Source organism: Theobroma cacao, chromosome 2 (genome assembly GCF_000208745.1).
Source record: "Theobroma cacao cultivar B97-61/B2 chromosome 2, Criollo_cocoa_genome_V2, whole genome shotgun sequence".
NCBI classification, from domain to species: domain Eukaryota; kingdom Viridiplantae; phylum Streptophyta; class Magnoliopsida; order Malvales; family Malvaceae; genus Theobroma; species Theobroma cacao.
In genome coordinates this window covers 5,130,941-5,151,562 of record NC_030851.1, presented here as the reverse complement: position 1 = coordinate 5,151,562, position 20,622 = coordinate 5,130,941, and the positions used below count along the sequence as shown (strand labels likewise).

Below are 20,622 nucleotides of genomic sequence, written 5' to 3'. Positions count from 1 at the left end.
TGTATCATTTAATCCTCGAAAGGGCTTTAAAATAAATGGATTAAGGTTTCTTGAGCTGTGCGCGAACCGACTGCAGGAGTATTTTTAATGCTTTTAAGTGCCCCTGATTCATGCCCGATTAGCTCTCAAGTCATGGACCAATTAGTGAGAAGGAGGGCAAAAAATTGGAAAATGAAAGCAAAAAGAAACCAAGAGAGAAACTCTTGCCGCTGACCACCCCTTGACCCAGTAAACAAAGAAGGCTGGAAGGGAAACCAGAGTGAAAGGCGCTGGCCTTTGCCCAATTTACTCTCAAGATTTTTAAGCCCACATCTCATGAGGAACCTAACCAATGGGGCAATTGGAGTTGGTTTTAGTAGCCCAAACTTGGGCCAACAAGACAGGAAATCGTTCCATTACCCAGTGGTTTTGTTATTGATCGCTCGAGGACAAGTGCAATTTGGACTTTCTCGACGAGGAGAAATGCAATTAGTTAAATAGAGATATAATATAAATCTCCAATGCAATTTATTGATGACCAATTGATCATTACATTGTTAAATAATTCAATGACTTCTCCATTATATTCATCATCTATTGTTAATGGGAGAGGTGACAGGGAAGAGCTAAGACAATATGTTGTGTTAGCGCACGCCTATAGTAGAATCACTAGCAAAAGATTCTTCAAAACAATCACATGATACCCACCCAAACTATAATAATTGGAATACAAGAATAAGTACCACTAGTTATGGCCATGGACCATGGTTAGCCGTCACTCTTGAACCATTGTTAATGTCCAACATCCATAAATAAAGCTGGAATAAGAAGTACAATCCTTTCGGAATTGGATTAATATCTATCTGAGTTATGTAATGGTTAGTAGTTTTTTTGGGGGGGGAGTAAAACAAGTAGAAGTTTTAACTTGGTGTTTAAAGTTGTAGGCCTATTGCTACTAAAATTACGCCAAGCACCCACTGGAATTGAGTTGGTCTAGTAACCAAAAGAGCAAAGCTCGAGTCATGTGCTACTGCTCCAGGTGCAGGGGCAACACCTGCCTCAGGTACGTCGCATACTCCGAAAGCCATATTTTCCTACACAACATTTAAATACCACAGTCAATCAGAAGGAAATGGATGGAGATAATGGATGGAAGTATTGTTGTCACAGACCTTGCAATAGACAATGTTTCCACATCCGCACACAAGATGACCGTTTGCCACATCTAAGGCCTCCGGAGCACCTCCACTATCACTCCTCTGAAATTTTCATGCAAGAAATAGTTACATATGCCCAATTCAGTAACAGTTAAGATGTTTAGACTGCTCATGCTTTAGTAGTAACAAATCACAGTTATAGCACCATTTATACCTTGTAAAAATCCACAGCAATGAAGTTAGGCCACCGGTTTCCAGCTGCCACATAACATGTGTTCACCATGCGAAACAGTGGAGCTGAATTATGTTTGCAAGCTTGAGTTACATCTGGTGTATCAGGAAAGTAGTTGACTAAGACCAGTGACCTTGATGTTGCATTCATGGCAGGTGATTCTGCTCGGTTTGGACAGGAACCAGCTACCATCCCGTCATTTCCATCTGTTATTTCAAGTTCATCAATGTTATCTCTGCTTCTTTGAATGAATTGTTCAACAGAAGAAGGTAACAAGACTCACATTGGTTTTCTACCATGTATCTCCATTGATAAGCTATGCCTTCAGAGGCCTCCTTATCTGACTTTGAAGTGAAAACCACCAGGCGCTGATTTTTTTGGACCATATCATCAACCGTTGGCCACTTTCCACCATTTTTGGGCATTCTAGATACTGGAAACCAGAACTTCCTCAGGCCAGCAGCATCAAACACTTTAGTCAAGCCTCTTGGTGAGGTAACATAGTCTTCAATGATAATGGTAACAATTTCTGACGGGTTTGCTTGAAGAAATGCTTGAACCTCTTTTAGAACATTAATTGCAGGTTGCTGATCCAAACAACTTATCCATTAATGCCGTGGTAAAGGAATTGTTAAATTCACATTTTGCAAAACCCAAATCCATGTATAATAATATATTAGCTTTAGATGTCCACACAGACTTACGAAAGCTGTATAATTGAAGCACTGTCCTCCAAAGGAATGGCACAACCAAATGTCATTCTGGAAATCATACATGTCCAGCATCAAACCTCTAACACCATTCTGCAAAAGAATACCACTTCTGAACAAGTGCTAATAATTGAAAGAGCAATGCTCATTCCAATAATTTACCAAAAAATTGACCATACATGGGAAGAAAATGTTCAGTTACAGTTAGTGGGCAATTTAACAATCAAATTGTTATCTGATCATTGCTAATATAATATATACTATATGAAAACCCAGCGCACTTTCTCCTCTAATTGTTTAGTTGTGAGTGAAAGTAATGACTAATGATGACAAGAAATTAGGTTAGGTCACCAAGCATTTATTTCATTATCTCTCATCATCACTTCTTGGTACTGATGCAGCTGGGAGCCGGCAGAATATGGTTGTGAAACAAGTGCGACATCAGTCATAGGCCAACAACAACATTGGTGGTATGCAAAGCACATGACTTTCATTTTTACCGTTATATTTTTATTGAAGGATCACCTACCGAATTCGCCTAACATGTGGGTTTTTGAAGAGAATAAAGTATGGATGTCCTTTATTCCTCAAGATAATGATGCTTAGTTCTATTAGAAAAAAAGCATGTTGGTCCTACTTTCCAAGTTAAAGACAAATGTTTCAGTTCCCCGCTTAAATTAAGAGGTGATATCCTATTGTGTTGCGGTACTGTGAGACCCATGATTCCGACCATTTGACGAATTCTGACCGTTTGATCTGGCAGCATGAGCTTACAATCGTTAAATCAAATTTTGGGCTGAGCTGTCAACCACGGAGATTAATTTAGTAACCGGCCATAACCACTTCATAAATAAAAGGCAAAAGCATCACAAGACACGTGAGCCCGATTCACATGAAATTTTTTCCCAAACACTTGAAAAGGATGAATTTCAAATAAGAGCAGTGGATCACAAGATCTACGCAGTTGTTGAATATGTGTAGAATGTTCTAGATGGGGTTCTATATCTAGAAAGTTGTAATGGCTCTAAGGATTGTGACATTTGGACCATCTTTGCCATTCATGGATTGGTTATAAAAGTAAGTTATCTCTTTTCAACCATTTAAGCAACTGTTTGAGCAATAACATTACTTTTCTTTTTTAACCTTCTTTCTCTAGCTTTTTGTGAATTGCTAAGTTAGTTTCCTATAGTTACCAACTCAGTTCTTAAATTGATCTAAATTGTAAATTGTATCATTAGATCCAGAATCACATAAATAGAATTAGTAGGATTAGTACTACGGAAGAAAATTACCTGTAGGAAATTATAATATGGAGATATCTATATATAACAATTCCAAACAATGATAATTTTGAAAAACAACTCTAAAAAATAACTTCTTAAAAAATCATGTAGTATCATGTTGTTGTAGTTATTAAAGTATTTAAATTTTAAAAAAATCAAAGAGAAAATTTCTTCATTATCAAAGTTATGCTTGACTAAATATTATGGTTTACATGTGATTTAAATTTTAAAAAAAATATGATTTAAGTAATAGATTATGAAATTGATGAAAATAAAAATATACATTTTCTTTAAATGCATTTCTTTTAGGAGAGAAAATTAAAGAGTGAACGAAATCAAAAGTGATGACAAAATGACATTTTGAATTAGAAAATAGATACATAAATTTGATCTTCAGAGCAGCATATCTAAAATTAATAGATCAACTTAATAGACAATGTTAGAGTGGAAAGGTTATCTTACCAAACTAATTTCGTTGTGAATATTTTGGGCTTTAAATGGATTATTAAGTATAATTTTATTTTTGTTCTTTTGTTCTCATACTTGACGATGATTTCTGACTATTATGAGATGATGTTGGGTTTTGTTGTGATATTTTGGTTCAAAAACGTACCAAACAGTAGTTCATACCTTTAATATTCTTTTTAAAAAAATCACATGCGAGCAAAAGCACGAAGTTCAAAACAGTAGAGCAGAGGATGTCGGATTTGACTCTTGACGGAGTTGGAAAGTTTCTTTCTACGTAACCACCTTTCCCGCTTTTCTTTTCCGGATTTAAATACTATTTTTGATGCTTTTCAATTAGAAAATTGTGAATAAAGACAATCACTATAATCATAACATACCAAATACAAAAGTGAAAGGATGGTGAAAAGTTTTTTCAACCATAGTTAACGGTATACCATCAAATTAAACCTTCAACAAAAGTGAACGCAAGTATAAAATAGGTAAGAAAGCATGGTAGAGCAAGTTAATTATTAGCTTTGTACATTAATTTTTCCTTTTAAGCAAGGAAATGCATTGAGTTACTTCATTTTTACTTAATTAAAGTGGTATTTCCCGTATCCTTTCTAGCAGTAAATTAAGTAAATCATCTACGTCCAAAATGAGAAAAAAAAAATCATCATTGAGGATCCGTGTAGTTACGTTGACAACACAAGTCAAACCTTGAGGTCTTTTTCTATTTGCCTCATACTAATCATCCAACTATATATATTACAACTTATATCTAGTTGGTAATCTCATAAAATAAACATTACTTTATTCAATTCCTAGCCGTAGAGTTCACCTAATTAAAGCGGATTATTGAGTACCCTACAACTATATTCAAGCACAAACAAACAAATTCCTTAACAAAAAGACTTGAATATCTTTTCTCTTTAATGTAAAAGTTCAATAATTCCAACTAGAGATTCTCGTCTTTTAATCTTTTCAAAATTTTTACTTTCCAACCCAAAGAGCCGACATTCTTAAAACCAACCCTTACGTAATACCTTGATTAGTTCACTGAAAACTGAAAAGCTAAACCGAAAAGCAAATTATAAAGGCCGCAGGGAAAAGAATTAAAAAAAAAAAGAAAGCTGAAACTCATAGGATCTGAGAACTTTATTTTCTTTTTCCTTCTCATCTTTTTGTAGACAGCTAAAGCATGGGATAAACAGGGAGCGGAACATACATTAAGCTGGCTGGTGACGGAGTCCTGCTGGTTTGTTGGAGCTAAAATCAAAGACCCAGTCGCAGACCTCTCTCCAAACCTTGCATACGAGTTGTGGGTTGTCAACCAGGAGTATCGGTTGAATGGAAGTCCCTTCACCTAATTGAATCATCACAGTCGCACCCACAGAATTACATCCATTAATCCTTCATATGTTTATATACAAATGTGCATGATGCCGAAAATGGATGAATCATACGGACCTGAGAAGTGGGGTTTAGAGGTTGGATTCTGGTGCATCGGGGCCGTACATTTCCATTTGCTAGACACGTTTCACAGTGCAACCCTGGGTCACAATTGCGATCTGCTACGCATGTTTGTCCCTCCTGTTCAAGATTATACACCCCACATTCAGAAACTGACATTTCAAAAAAAAAAACATAGAACAGTCTTCCTGATAAAAAAAAATAGAGAGAAATATATATGGCATACCTTGAGAGCAGAGCCAAAACCAAAGAGAAGAGCGGCAATGATCAGAACAGTAATCAACTGCAATTGAAATGGAAAATTGTGTTAGTTTTCCTTTGACGACAGAGGAGAGAAGGAGAAGAGAAAAAGAAAGATATTCAAAACTTGCCCGCATTTGGTGACGTTGGAGTTGGCTTTTTGAATTTTTCTTCTGCTCCCTCTCTCCGTTTACAGGATCAGAATTTGCAGTCCATTTTGTGATTTGTTGTGGTGACCCTTTTATATAAGGGCATCGAAGCTGGCAATAGAGGAATAAAAATGCAGGTGTTTCTGCGCCGCTATGGATTTTCAACAGAGCATCTTTTGCTCAGCTAGTTAAGGGTCTTTTTAATTAATGATAATTACCCAAGCTTTTAATAATCGTTTTTTTTTTCCAATAAAAAAGAGAGAAAAACATTGAGGGTAACAAATAACTGCAACCCCTTTATTAAGGATACATGATAGATAGATAGATCATAGATACAGTCTGATCTTTCGTAATAGCATAAAATTCTAACAAAAACGGAATTGCATCCAATCCAAGAGTGCACTTCGAATTTGTTGCTTAAAGTCTTCCTCTTCTGCTTGCTTGCAACAATCAATCACTAACTATATACATATATAGTCATTGGTCTTTATATTTGTAACATTCTTTTTCTCACACTTTATTTTACGACAAGTAAGAGTTTGTGCATAATTTTTTCTGGGTTTTGTTTGTCCGACACTAGGAAAGTTTTACTCTTTCAAGGAAGCTTCCTTTTCTTAGACACATTAGAGTTGCCTCGGCCATCACTTAATTAAACTGCTTAGTAGAAGAAAAGAAAAAATCTTCTTACAGTCTCCACATCTGAGAAAATGTGGCTTCGCCGAGCAGTTTTAACATATCGAACACTTTGGTAATTTTTCACTGTCTTTTTGCCCCAAAACCGATAGCCAGAATCCTCCGACTTAGTGCAGCACTCTGAGCTGCCCTCTGACCAACAACTTCGAGCTGCCTTGGATGAAGGATTTTAAAGCCTTTTATCCTTCACAGTTAGCTCGTGAATGATAGCTCTAGCGGCCTTTGTCGGCACGTAACTGACACTAATCCAAGCCCGCAGCATGACAAATGTGGTCCTGCCTTGAACTTTGAGATCTCACATGGGCCATGCTTACCATTAACAATGTTCATAATACCTCGGCCATCCGAATAAGTAAAGTCGAACATCAGCAAAGAGGCATGGGCCACTTATTCAACCAATTTACTGAATTTTGATTTGGCCCAACCTCACAGCGGTTCATTTTCAAGTCCAAGAAAACCAGCTTGAAGTTACCTGAAGGGTGATGTATATTAGGCATCCCTTAAAGAAAGGAAGGAAAAGAAATGCCAAAGGACATGAACCACGTTTTAATTCAGATGATTAGAATCCAACAATTAGGTGTAGCATGACAGACTTTGAACAGAATGTAGATCAGGTGTAAGATCTCTGCTAATCAATTGATGCAAAGTCCATCCTCTCAATGTACTAATTTCACAGACAATCAATAATAGAGACTTGTATCGACAGATGCGGACATGTACTACAGGCTATTGGGGACGTTAAGTTTTCAAGTGGTTAGAAATTGAAAGCATGCTAGGCATTATTACTCCATTGAAATACATATGAACAAGGACAAAACTAAGAATGTACCAGGGTTTCATGTACAGAAAATTTTAACTCCAATTTTAATCCCAGCAGTATGAATAGTTTGCGCAGAGTACACCTTTAAATCTGTCATTAATTGGAGTAAACTTCCAACTAAATTAAACGAGGGATTCTTCTTTAAGCAGAATCTTAACAAAATGAACATAACAAGCAAAAGCAAATGTTCCAGGCGTGGATTGCAAGGATAAAATTAATAATAAAAAAAAAAAGAAAAGAAAGAAAAGGGCACTGCCTGCCTGTCCAAAATTAACACAAAAAGCTGTTCATAAATAGTTACTATCTTCACTAAAACCCTTAACATCACCCAAAGTTTTCTCATTAAAAAACAGTAGTTCCCACCCCGTGCAAGATACAAACAAGAAACATAAGACCCCAGACAGGGGTGCATCAATATCAATGTTTTATTCTCTACTGATATGAGGTTAACAGTCTAAGTATAAAAGTTTATCAGTACTATTAGAGTGAAGATTAGGTCTATTTTTTTTTGTTTGTTAGCACATTAAGAAAACTGATATGATTCCAAATGAACCCGTGCCCATAAGATTACAAACATGCTCGAGTTTCCAATGTTTTGGGTTTTGGCAGTTGCAGGTACCCTCACGCCTCCCACCATTAATGTTGGTCCCACTTGGTTTATCACCACGAAATTTCCAGGACAAATTTAGCTCACTCCTGGCCATGCCCTCTATTCTCCCTAATTATCGCAAGGTCAAATAAGTAGAGGTCATCAAAGTAATTAATCAAATGTGATGATAGCAGCCCATAGCCCATAGCCCATAGGAAGCCAAACATGGGACGGGAGCACATGTTGCGGATTCTTTCTATTGAAAGTTTGAGGCAGGTTGATGTTCTCCTTTTTTAACTTATCCTCCATCTCTATGTACAAAGGTCGAAGTCTTTTTCCATCCTCGGCGGCCAAAACACCTACCCCCCCCCCCCCCCCCCCCCTCATGTCCGGTTCAGTGAAAAAATTTGTCCTCTTAAAACAGGTGCCACATCGTCTGCAATATATTTTGCAATTCTGCAATAACTTTCACTTTTCCAACTAAAGTTTTCTATACCTTGTTTCACATTTTGTTCCCTCAAACAAACAAACAAAACATTGTTTTGTTTGCTAAGAAAAGCATCAAACAAACTTTTACTATGTGGTTACATACAAAATTACATGAGCAGCTGATTTTTCATTTGAAGGAAAAAAAAGGGGTGAAGTGACTTTTTTTCCTTTGATCACGCTATACATTGTTATGGCTTAAACCTAAATTCTTTGCTTAGGCATTATTTTATTATAGTTAATGAGTAGGACTAATTAATATTTGTGGGTGAACTTTTTATGATACATATGAAAATGGAGTGTCCTATTCTACATGAAGTCACATCCTAACAAAAGGGAAAAGAAACCCCAACTGACCAACATTGTTGCAGGCATTGTACACCCTAAAATTTGAAAACAAATACTCGAATCTCATCTAGCCAACAACTGTTGTTACAAATGTAATAAAAAGGGTCCTAAAATAACTCTAAAAACTGGCCACCTCAATGTGATTCTTTGGGTCCACAGTCCTCCCATTTTTTTTTTCATTTTTCCCATTTCTATGATAAAAACTAGTTTGAGCCTTTGAGGACACTACACTGTTTAAAGGCTGAAATAAAGGGAGAGAGAAACAAAGAGACGAAAGAGAAGGGTCAAAAGCCGCACTCGCGCACCGCTTAGTGACCAGTGCCCCCTTCTCTCTGTTACTCAGTTCTCTATTGTTCCCAGATGTGCTGACATTACCCCATTACTTAGATTTCTCTGTTCCTTCTTCACATCGTTCTCTCTTGTTTCTTTGGGCAAAACTTGAAAAAAAGTTTTTTCTTTTTCCTGGTCTACCATGCTGGTTCATGCGAAGGCACTGTTGGGTTTCCTGGCTTTTCTTGGCTTGCAGCTTCCTTTGATACTGGCAGGTTACGTTTGATTACTTTCTTGTTTCTATTAGCTTAGCTCTACTTTCCTTTCTAAGCAAGTTGCAATTTTTGTTATCAGTTCTTTTTCTTTATTGTAAAAGATATAATTTTGAGCCATTTATTATGCTTTTTTTCTATTTTGGGTCTGGGGTAAGATTGGAACCCTGAGAAATGGGTTTGGGTTTTGAAGCAGAAAATTTTGAATTATGATTGCATTGATATAAAAATGCACGCTTTTAAAGTTTAAACCTTGTTCTGTTTTGATTATGACGGGCATTAGAATGATTGAGCTACCTGCACTTTGTACCCAGTTATGTGGTTGAGATGATTTATGGGTATTTTCTTTGGGCTCGCTGTTTAATGAAGTTGAAGACAATGTCATGTTCAATCCAGTATCTATTCATTTTCTGAATTTAGCTTAATGGATGTTTAGAGCTCTGTGTCAAAGATAACTATGTTATTATGGATTGCAAAGCGAAGATAACTTTGTTATTGTTGCTTACTCACTGATAAATGGTCCTGCTACTTTTGCAGATTGCCCCTTAGATTTGAGTGGATCCAATTTTACACTTGTGGCTTCTGTATGCTCCAATAAAGATGACAGAGGAAAGTGTTGCCGCTATATGAATGCTTTCATTGCAGTTTCTGTTGCTCGTTATGCAAACGTGACAAGCAACCTAGGAGTTACATCAGATTCATCTGAGGTCTGCATCCACTCCATATTGCAGACCATGGAACTGTATGGAGTGCCACGAAATGCCACAATTTTCTGTGGGTTTGGTACAAAAATTCCTGTTAGTTATGACTGTAGGGGCCGAACAACTGTCATGCAGATGCTTGAGTCTCCAAAATTTATGGATGTCACAGAGAACTGCAAACTGCCACTTTTGCAGGAAAATGATTGCCGAAAGTGTTTAAATGCCGGCATTGTCTACCTTCATCATCTGGTTGGATCTGAAAATAATATGACATTGAGTACTTGCCGAGATGCAACCTTTGCTGCACTTGCAAGCCAAGTTGACAACACTTCAGCCATTGAAATCGCAAGCTGTTTTTTTCAAGTTCAGGGATTTAATATCCAACCAGGTAGGAATAGTTTTATAAAAAGCATTGGTTTGGTTTTTTATGAGAATTTTGTCTATATCTGTTGTCAGTTGTAGATAGTCTTTCATAAAATTTCTCCCACTTTTGCAGTTTGTTGCATGGATCAAATGTTTATGACTTGTTTTTTAACTTTGTGTCCCTGTACCCCCTTCCTCGTCTTTCCTCTTATCTGTGGTGATAAGAGCCAAGAAGCATTAATGGGCCATTATCTTTCTGGTACTGAATATAGGTGGTTTATAACAATCATCAGGATAAAATTGAGTTTTATGAGGATTGATGATAAACCTTGTAATGTTTTGGTGCCTTGTTCAAAAAAAAAAAAAAGTGAAACTTAAGTCTGCCTAGAACAAATGTTGCTTCTAACAATAACCTTTTGTCAAAATGGTGCTTTTGCTTTCCTGTATTAACTGTATCAAGATATTAGTTATGTGAGTATGTTTGCCATGACTTAGTTTCTGTAAATAAATGAACTTTTATGTACTCCATCCAATGATTTAACTAATTATTTGTTGCAATTATGATGCTAGTTTCAGAGTCATCTCCATCTCTGCCTGCTCCTAAGGCTTCTCCTAGTCCATTGGTTGCTGCTAGCCCAAGTCAACTCATGTTGGGAGTGCCTCCAAAACAAAAGCACCACAACTACCACCTCACATTAATTCCAGGTGTTGGCATAGCAGTTACAGTAGCTGCTGTGATGATGCTTATAATCTTGGTAGTTTTGATTCGTAGGAAAAGCAGAGAATTGGAGGATTCTGAGAGTATGGACAAGAACTCTTCAAAACTCTTTTCTTCTACTCGGCCCATGCGAAAATTTCAGGAAGGTATGCCTTAATATCACTTGTTCTCCTTTGATAATGGCATGCTTTGAACATCATTTTCTTTCCAAGGACAAGTGGGTGGTCTGATGGGGATTTGTATTAAATGCAGGTCCTACATCAATGTTCCAAAAATATAGCTACAAGGAAACAAAGAAAGCAACTGACAATTTTAACACCATCATTGGTCGTGGAGGGTTTGGAACAGTGTACAGAGCCCAATTTAGTGATGGCTCAGTGGTAGCTGTGAAGCGGATGAACAAAGTTTCAGAGCAGGGGGAAGATGAATTTTGCAGAGAGATAGAACTTCTTGCTAGATTACACCATCGTCATCTAGTCTCTCTAAGAGGATTTTGCAGCAAAAAGCATGAGAGGTAATTCATTCTTGTATGAATGTCTATGTGATTGATCACCTACCAGCATAATTAAATGCTTTTACTTCATGGCAGGTTTCTAATGTACGAGTACATGTCAAATGGAAGCCTAAAGGATCATCTACATTGTATGCTTCTTCATTCCCTTAATTCACGTTTCTAAAGTTGGATATTGTTCTTAAACGTGGTTGGGAGGGGTATCTTTGGAGCCTTTTATGGAAGTTGAAGTTTGCATATCAGTTTCCATAGCATTTGAAAGTCAGTGCATAGTCTTGGTTCAAAATAAGAGATTCGCACCCCCATTTGACACCATATTAGCTTCTGTTACCTTTATTGTTTGGGTTTGTTAAAATTTTCTGTGATAATTCTGTTCTATGCCCTTGTTATTTTACTATGTCCCTCATTTGCTTATTGCATGCCGTAAATGGATTTGATCTCATATTTGTGCAGCCCCAGGAAAAACCCCACTGAGTTGGGAGACCAGAATACAAATTGCCATTGACGTGGCAAATGCTTTGGTAATAGCAAAATGATTCTAATTTGTTACTGATTTATTCTGTTGTTTTTTGAATTCGCAGAATTGTTTATAAAAAATTATCATCTTGTTAAATCACTTCACTTTACTCATCTACGGTTTATATTTGCAGGAGTACCTTCATTGTTATTGTGATCCACCTCTGTGCCACAGGGACATCAAATCAAGCAACATTTTGTTGGATGAGAATTTTGTTGCAAAGGTATTTTGTCCATTGAATGCACATTTACTTGTACTACCACTTGTATTTTGCTCTCACATTTATGAGAAACTCCTTATGGAATATAATAGATTCTCTCCATAATACTCAAAGTCATAGAAGCAAACACACAACTTTAAGAACTTTTGATTTCCTCACCATTTTCTCAACACATTGGTTTTAAATAAAGTAAATAGGAGTTTTTGTGATCTTTCTCAGTATATATATGTCAGTACAACTTTCAATAACCAGAGAAAGCTGAAAGCTGGTGGAAATACAAAAGGCCATATTAAAACTAAGAGAACAGTTTGAGTAAATGGAACAATTTTCAAAGAAATTCAGGAAGGAACCTTTCATATGAGAAGGTTGAAGAACTTCTGTCTTCTAGTAAACGCATCAATGCACATTCCTTTGTAATGATTCCTGCTTTCTGCTTTACTGTATCCTCTAGGTTGCAGATTTTGGCCTTGCACATGCTTCAAAAGATGGTTCTATTTGCTTCGAACCAGTAAATACTGATATCCGTGGAACTCCAGGTTAGCCAATAAATTATTTGGAAGGTTAAACAATAATTGTCTCGTGTTATTTACTAAAGATCTAAAAGTTAGATGACTTTCAGGTTATATGGATCCTGAATATGTGATCACTCAAGAGCTCACTGATAAAAGTGATGTGTATAGCTATGGTGTACTACTTTTGGAGATAGTGACGGCAAGACGAGCTATACAAGATGGCAAGAATTTGGTGGAATCATCCCAGATACTGATGGGATCAGAGTTGAGGCTAATTGAGCTAGTGGACCCCCAAATTAAGGACTCCTTTGACTTGGACCAACTTCAGACAGTTGTGACCATTGTGAGATGGTGCACCCAGAGAGAAGGGAGGGCTAGGCCTTCAATCAAACAGGTTCTTCGCCTTTTGTATGAGAGTTCAGATCCGATGCAAAGTGGGTTCATACAAGCTGTTGAAGATGAAGACTATGAAGGTAGCGAAGGAAGAGGTAGGTCAAGTAGAGGGAAAGTACCTAGGAGTGGACCTCTTTTTTACAGTGGGGATGGAAGATATCTTGCTTCATCTTCAAGTACATCAAGGTCATATTGTAGTAGAAGCTTTTTATTAGAAACTGGCTCACCACAATCTCCTCAAAATATACTCTCCCTTTGAGGCTAATCATTTGTTTGCTTGATCCAACAATATGAGAGAGCTGCCTCCATTTGATTAAGCCACAGTTCAGAAATTGCTTGGTGTGATTTGAGTCATGAGCTGGCAGGTATACATGGTCTTTGTTAGGCAGAATTCTCCTGTTGTAGAGCAGGTAAATGCCATCAAGCTTGTTACTTGTACAAATGGGATAAAAAAAGAATTTTGAAGAGTAGTCATCCTATAATGTTCCGGTTTTTGTTACCCTTAAATTTTTTGGATAACTGAGACCTAAATGTATTTTTTGGTTGTCATTGATACAGAGATTAGGGTATTGCAGCTAGTCATCAAGGTTAACTCTGTCTGTTATTGATCCAAAAACTGGGAGAGATGTCTCAGTGCAATTGTTTTATTACCTTCTAATAAAGTTACCGCTGTTATATATGGAAAATCATGCAGGCAGTTCGAAATTCCATGGAAAATGAAATCATTCCATCAAAATCAAGTAGCATAGCTCCATAAGGTTCAGTAATCAAGGGTTTCCTTGCTTGCTATGGTGATGTATTTAAAAGTTGATATTGCAGAATTAAACTATGGGCTCCTATGTTTCCTTTGGCTACCCCATGTTTGTTCCGTCCAGAAGGTTTGGGACAGAGAGTCAGAAAACTAAGAAAAGAAAGACTGTCAGCAAATCTGAAGGCCGTAATTGCTGCAATCACTCTTTCCTATTTGTTCGGACGATTAGAACTATAATAATCCATTTTGCCAGCTAACAATCACTATTAAGTTAACAATGTTGGAAAAATCATTGTAACTTTGGGTGAGTCATCTCACAGTTTCTGTGAGTCCGGCCATAGGAAAATCAGAAAATTCACAGGTTTACTCTTATCATATGCTTTGGCTTTTCAACTGAACTTGATTTTGTCGATCATATTAACTTCAGGATGATCCATGTGTATAAGTAAGAACCTCCGAATTTCTGAATGCCATATCCAGGTGGTTCTAGTGATCTGAACAACGGAACACCTCACTCCATCAAGATTCCTTGTTTCTCTCTCCCTCTTCTTCTCTGTTGCCACATCCTTGCCTGCTTCACGAAGCAGTATGACCTATATCATCCACATGAACAAATCAGCAATTTCTGCTGCCTTTTCCACCCATCATGATTGGTTCACGTCAACCCTCTCATCCCTGTCATAACCAGATGGCTTTTCCCCATTGCATCTCTACACTTTCAACCATGTACTGGATGGCTTCAGCGCTATTTAGTCCGAAGAGCACCTTGATCACCTTCACGAATTGCCAGTTCATCTTGCCACACAAGTATCCTGAAACATTTAGCCAGCTCCACACATACGTAACCGATCATTTCTTGGATTTAAGAAACATACCGGGCTATGGTCTCTGGATTTGGTGACGACATGATCAGTGACGTTCTTGAAACAGGCACCTAGCCTGAAAGCAAGAGTTTGACGATAAAGCCTTGCCTCCAGTGCCAGAGAGATGGCATGCCAAAGCGGCATGGAATTTAACTCATCTTATTGCAACAAGAAGCTGATTGGAGCAAGATCCTTCAGCAAAGGCATGCTGCAGGAAAGAATAGATATATCAAAAACAGATGACGACTATGATTCACCGAGGGATTACGTGGGTCATGATACCCACACATCATCCACAAAGGCAGGCAGCCGGGTGGTAGGTGTTGAATATTTCGGATATGCAAAAGGAACAGCCACAGAAATTGCACCAAAAATTAGAATTGCGGTGTACAAAGTGCTGTTCTTAAATAACAGTCAGACTGCCGCAGCAACTGATGTACTGGCGGGCATGGATCACGCAATAAGGATGGTGTGAATGCCAAGTCATTGCCTTCGGGATTCTTTGAGACTCCGTTTGATGAGAACCCTATTGCAGTTGGAGCATTTGCACCTTTGAAGAAAGGCAATAATGGCCCTCATGCATCGGTGGAGAAATTCTCAATGACGCTCCTTGGATCACTAGCGTTTGGTGCTGGCCGAACCATCGGTGGAGACTTTGCAGCTCATGTCACGCTTGGTGATGGGGACTTAACCGTAACTAGAAAACCTGCCTATAAGGACAACTTGTTTGTCTCTGGCGTTCCTATATATTTTGGACAGGAAACCGAACCAAAGAACTCTGCGAAGTTTTACTCTTTGGACACAGAAAAAGTTGATGGAAAGAACTTAGTTCCGTTACTTCGACTCCAGCGGTCAAATTAATGAAAATCAACTTACTTTTGAAATGGACAGAACTGGAGCTGCTGCAGCTATCTTTAGCTCGGACGATATGCAGTTTCCCGTCCCATGGATTTCTATGAGCCCTTTGTGATAGTAAGCCCGAAGGATGGAGAGTTGGTAAAAAATTACATAATCAATTCCAAGAATGCAGTAGTCAGTATCAGGTTTCAAACAACCCTTTTGAGTACTAGGCCAGCAAGTGGCTTATTTTTCATCTCGAGGACCTGATAGGAGATCCCCATGGATACTGAAACCCGATATCTTGGCTTCTGGAGTCGACATTTCGGCTGCATGGTTCCCCAACAGCGGCTTAGCACCAATTGGTGATGATGATTATTTGCTTACAGATTACGCTATTATATGTGGAACATCCACGTCATTCCCCCGTGCAGCTGGCATAGCCAAACTGCTTAGAGCCACCCACCGCGACTGGAGTTCGGTAGCCATCCGATCAGCAATGATGACAACCGCCGATTATACTGATAATGCAAACGGCCGAATCATTGATATGATCACAGGAGTTCGTGGGACTCCTCTTGATTTTGGAGCAGTAAATCCTAACAAAACCATGGAGCCTGGCTTCGACTACGACATTGAGATTCAAGACTACCATCAATTACCTGTGTGGGTTAAACTATACGAGAACACAGATCCCAACTATCACGTTGCATTTCACTATGCAGGTGATAATGCTAACCAGGATCTTAATTACCCATCATTGATCGTAATATTGAAGAATACAAACACCACCTGCATCACCTTCCAGAAGAAGCTGGCAAATTGTGGCAGATGGTAGCTCAGTTTATTGATCAGTGGTGAGAGCTCCTTCAGGTATGAAAGCTGTAGTGCAACCAGCAAGAATAACCTTTGCAGGAAAATACAGTAGAGCCAAGTTCCAACTCACTGTGGACATTGACGTCGGAGTAGCCAGTATCCCTCAAAAGCGATTAATTTGGGAATTATAGATATTTGAGCTGGTACAAGCTCAATGGAAACACCGATAAGTCTGATAGTCTCTGCATTCGCACCTTAAGCCGAAATGATAGATGGTAGTCTCAGCGCTCGCATCTTAAGCCAAACTGATAGAAGCCAGAGACGGTGCAAATTACTGGCTGCAAATTCCATCTGATCTTACTAAAAAAAAAATGGAGGAAACAAAAGCGTAGGATTTATTGCTCGAGATATTAATTTACAACAGAGTTCCACATTAGTGGTTGATCAGTTACAACTTACAATGACCAGGCATGAGAATTACATGGAAACTTTAACCTCCAAATCCATGCATGATGCACAACAAAAATAACATGTGCTCCCAGCCTATCCTATCTATCACTTATGAAACCTTTGGCCAAAAAAATTCAGAAAAAGGAAAAAAAAAAAAAGCATAGACAGATCAGAGACCAAGTATCAATAAGCACAGCCCAAATGTCTGATCTAGTCAAGTTAAAAAAAAAAAAGTCAACGGTTACAAGAAAAAATCTGTCCGATTCTTCTAGGTACCTACCGCACAGAGAAATTTCCTCTTGCTTACTGGTTCTTCATGCAAGACCACAACATCCCTCACCTTATCAAACAACTCCTCCAGCTTCTCCACACCAAGCTTTCTATAATCCAGCGGTTTCTTGTACCGTTGCTGGTATATTTCTTCAAAACAACCCAAGAAAATTCGGCAAGAATAACTCACCAAAATTTCCTGCAACTCATATTTAAATTGCTCAAGATTACAGTTATCAATGTCACATCCAGCTGCTCCAAAGTTAGTCCGTCCTACATTCCTCCTCTCATCACGTTCTTCTACCACCACTCTTTCCTCATCAGAAAACTCATCAGAAGAGCCAGCACCTGCAGTAACATCCATGCTTTCCTCCTGATTCCCCTTCCCTTTCTTATCTTTCCTTGCTAGAGCCAAAGGAGGTGCACTTGGGCCTGCTTTCCAATTTCGAAGGTAGACAAATTTCTTATGACTTTTTCCATCAATTGCCATAGTGTCACCCATCTTTTTGAAAAGATTAACAAGTTTGAATGCCCCATACTCTGCCACATAAAGAGGCCTTCCAAAATATTTTTGATACTCAGCAGGAACACGGGTAAGAGGCAGGCATCCTCCTGAAAGTTCAAGCAATTTCACTAGTTGTCCCTTCAAACCATTTATGTCTCCAGGCTGTACCCACATAGTATCATTCTGATCACAAAAGCCAGGACATCCTGATGCTTCATTTAAACCAGCTGGGAGACTTTGTGACCTCAAAGTTGTAGGGTAAGAAGGCATGCCTATTGAAGGGTTGCTTGTATATTCAGATAAAGATTGTGATAAAATTGAAAAATCTCTCAAGTTGTAATAACTTTGCGACATGCCCCTATAAACTATTGCCTCTTCCTCATTTTGCCCATCTGGATTGTCACTAATATGGCACCCCATGAAATACCCAGTAATATCCGCTGGTCCTCGAGGAGGCATTAAGGCCTTTGAGGGATGTACAAAGCCTTCCCCACGAGCAACACTAGGCCAGTCCCATACAAATTTACCAGCATTGCTCAGCGCAGATGAAACACCTACCCCAGAAGGAATAACAAGAATGACTGTATATCCACGTTGACCAAGGATGTGAAGAGCGGGAGCAAAATCAACATCCCCTGAGATCAGCATGATAGATGAAGGTGGAGGGTTGTCCAGGGCAAATAAAAACATGTCAACCAAGATAGCCTTGTCAGCAGCATCCTTCCTTCCATTTGGGACATCTATGAGTTTGACACCAGTTCTCTGACAGCCTTCTCTAAGTCTCCTGGGGAAGGCATTAAAATCACCATATGCAGAGAACATCATAACAGCTCCTTTAATTACAGGATGCACTCGCAAAGCCATTCTTATATTCCCAGCTACATCTTCAGGGCGGACATCACTTGGGACAGGGCAGTTCTCTATATCCCAAAGGATAGCCACAGGACCATCAGTGGAGGTTCGATTTTGCTGGTTCATAGGAGGTTGAACTACATTCACGTTTGAATCTACCATAAGAGTTCCCTTTTGTTCTGAGGATTCTGAAGGAACTACGGATGTCGATGCATTTAGATTGGCCATCACCACTCTTTTATCAGAAGCTTAACCAGCAGAAAATTGATGGGAATGCAAGGATGTTGGGAAAAGTAATCCTTAAGGCTGAACAAAGCAAATCGTGTGTATGCCAAGGACCAATCCGATAACTGAAGAAGAAACGTTAAGAAACAAGTCAATTGCTAGGATTAAACTTGGTAAGTACCCATCAGCAGAGTTGCAAGTTATACATAAAACTATGCCTAAAAGGCTATAAACAAAGCACAAGCAGCTCATCATGGGCCATCCATATGGAAAAAGGAAGAAAGAGCGAGGAGGAATACCGCACAACTGGTTCTCCTAGTAGTTTGACTTACAATTAGTAGTATATCAGCCAGAACTTTACATTTTATGGCAATGTTTTGCATAGTTATGAAAACTACACACCATTCTTGATGTTTTCCTTTAGCATCTGCTCCAGATACTTGTTACATAAATCATTCAAAGTAAAACAGAAAAACGCACTTTAAAAAGAACATAATCATGTGGCGCTTGAGAGAAAAAATTTGGTTCCATAATTTATTTTGCTACTGGTTGTTAAAACAGTTATTCATAAGCAAGTGCTCAGTAAAAGATGTCGAAAACAACAATGTGAAAAGTAAATATGCCTTTAAAGAAGGGCTCTTTGGATGCAGAAAGCTGAATACCAAAAAATTTCCAAGAATTTCCCACACCAAATCAGTTTCTTAATTCTTGGAATTGAAGACCAAAATTAACAATTGTTTCCATTCAAGTATCGTCCCAGGTCTTCGATTTTCGATTAAAATTGACAAACTTTATTCTATCACGTATTCAAAATGAGAATCCTGCACAGACACACACACACACACAAACCCTCCTAAATTCAATCACTAAACGCCACAGCTACAATGAACTAAAAAAAGGGTTAAAGAAAACCCTTCAATATCTATTTAAATCCCAATATTTTCCCAAGAAACCAAAACTAAAATATGAAATGATCACTCCATCAAGAAAAATAGAAATGAAACACGAATTAACACCAAAGATTGAGAAAAAGGGTACCTTATGTCAAAACCATGACCCCATATATTACGCCCCTGTCCCCTGAAACCAATAATCTCAGATCCTGAAACCCAAAAAAAAAAAAAAAAATAAGAAGATCCAATACTTATTAAAAAAAGGGATCTTTATTTCAAACCCAGAAAGTCAAATAAAAATCAGGTTCATCTCAAGAGAAAAATAAAGAAACCTGGGGAAACAAGAAGGTGTTTTCCTTGATGGGTTTTTCTTATTCCTTTAAAAGAAAAACAAATTCAGATAATCTGACAAAACTTGGAATCAGAAAGTTAAAATATGGAGAGAGAAATTAGGAGATCATTGCTGTGGAGGAACTGGTTGCTTTCGTAGTGCAGCTACCGTTTCTGCACAAAGATAGATAGATACGGGCTATCGGAAGTGGCTTTACTTTCTTTTTGTTCTACTATTAGGAAGACATTGGCAAACAATTTGAGGGAAAATAAACATGAAAATCGTGCGAACAAAGTTGTTTGTCTAGTTTTATGGACGGCTAGATTTTGTTCTTGACAGAACGCGTGGAATTTCTTACGCCTGCGATTCTGCACTAGGTCGGCGTAATTAATAATCATCGCTTAAAAATTAAACCCCAGAATTAATGGTAAAAAGTAAAAATGAATTACCTAGTTCACGGGGAAAAGGGTCAATGTCTGTTGGTTTAACTCAAAGTAAAAAAAAAATGAAGTAAAATTTGGATGGACAGTAACTTCAATCAAAAGATTTTTGCGTTTTTTTTAGATAAGATCAAAGTCTTCAGTGAGAAACATATGGAGTTTTCGTTCTTCTTGTATCCGTATTTAATTGGAAGAAATTAGAAGGTTGAAAAGACAAAAAGAAAACTTGCTTGTACTCGCAAAATGGTATCATTGATCAACCTGTCAAGATTAATTGTTCCACTTAACATTTTCTTCCTTATGTTT

General features: G+C 38.1%; 3 protein-coding genes and 1 pseudogene across 4 annotated transcripts; 2 read left to right on the top strand and 2 right to left on the bottom strand.

The window, feature by feature from the left end:
• Positions 729 to 5,865, bottom strand: LOC18607953 (PI-PLC X domain-containing protein At5g67130). The gene is made up of 9 exons (XM_007042388.2): positions 5,653 to 5,865; positions 5,508 to 5,564; positions 5,279 to 5,401; positions 5,037 to 5,174; positions 2,073 to 2,171; positions 1,652 to 1,955; positions 1,351 to 1,574; positions 1,152 to 1,238; positions 729 to 1,073 (listed from the first exon to the last, which is right to left on the bottom strand). The coding sequence occupies exons 1-9, from the start codon at positions 5,656 to 5,658 to the stop codon at positions 912 to 914; spliced, it is 1,200 nt and encodes a 399-aa protein (XP_007042450.2). The 5' UTR covers positions 5,659 to 5,865; the 3' UTR covers positions 729 to 911.
• LOC18607951 (probable receptor-like protein kinase At1g49730) lies at positions 8,852 to 13,769 on the top strand. 2 transcript variants are annotated; one of them, XM_007042385.2, is made up of 9 exons: positions 8,852 to 9,151; positions 9,686 to 10,237; positions 10,783 to 11,076; positions 11,183 to 11,444; positions 11,520 to 11,572; positions 11,895 to 11,962; positions 12,092 to 12,181; positions 12,630 to 12,714; positions 12,798 to 13,769. In XM_007042385.2, exons 1-9 carry the CDS (start codon positions 9,079 to 9,081, stop codon positions 13,340 to 13,342), a joined length of 2,022 nt encoding a protein of 673 aa, XP_007042447.2. In that variant the 5' UTR covers positions 8,852 to 9,078; the 3' UTR covers positions 13,343 to 13,769. The 2 variants fall into 2 exon arrangements, with proteins under 2 accessions (XP_007042447.2, XP_017970719.1); XM_018115230.1 differs by having other exon boundaries at positions 10,789 to 11,076; positions 12,798 to 13,342.
• LOC18607950 lies at positions 13,846 to 16,609 on the top strand (annotated as a pseudogene).
• On the bottom strand, positions 16,723 to 20,185 carry LOC18607949. Its single transcript, XM_007042383.2, has 3 exons — positions 19,878 to 20,185; positions 19,691 to 19,754; positions 16,723 to 18,777 (listed from the first exon to the last, which is right to left on the bottom strand). Exon 3 carries the CDS (start codon positions 18,653 to 18,655, stop codon positions 17,069 to 17,071), a length of 1,587 nt encoding a protein of 528 aa, XP_007042445.2. The 5' UTR covers positions 18,656 to 18,777; positions 19,691 to 19,754; positions 19,878 to 20,185; the 3' UTR covers positions 16,723 to 17,068.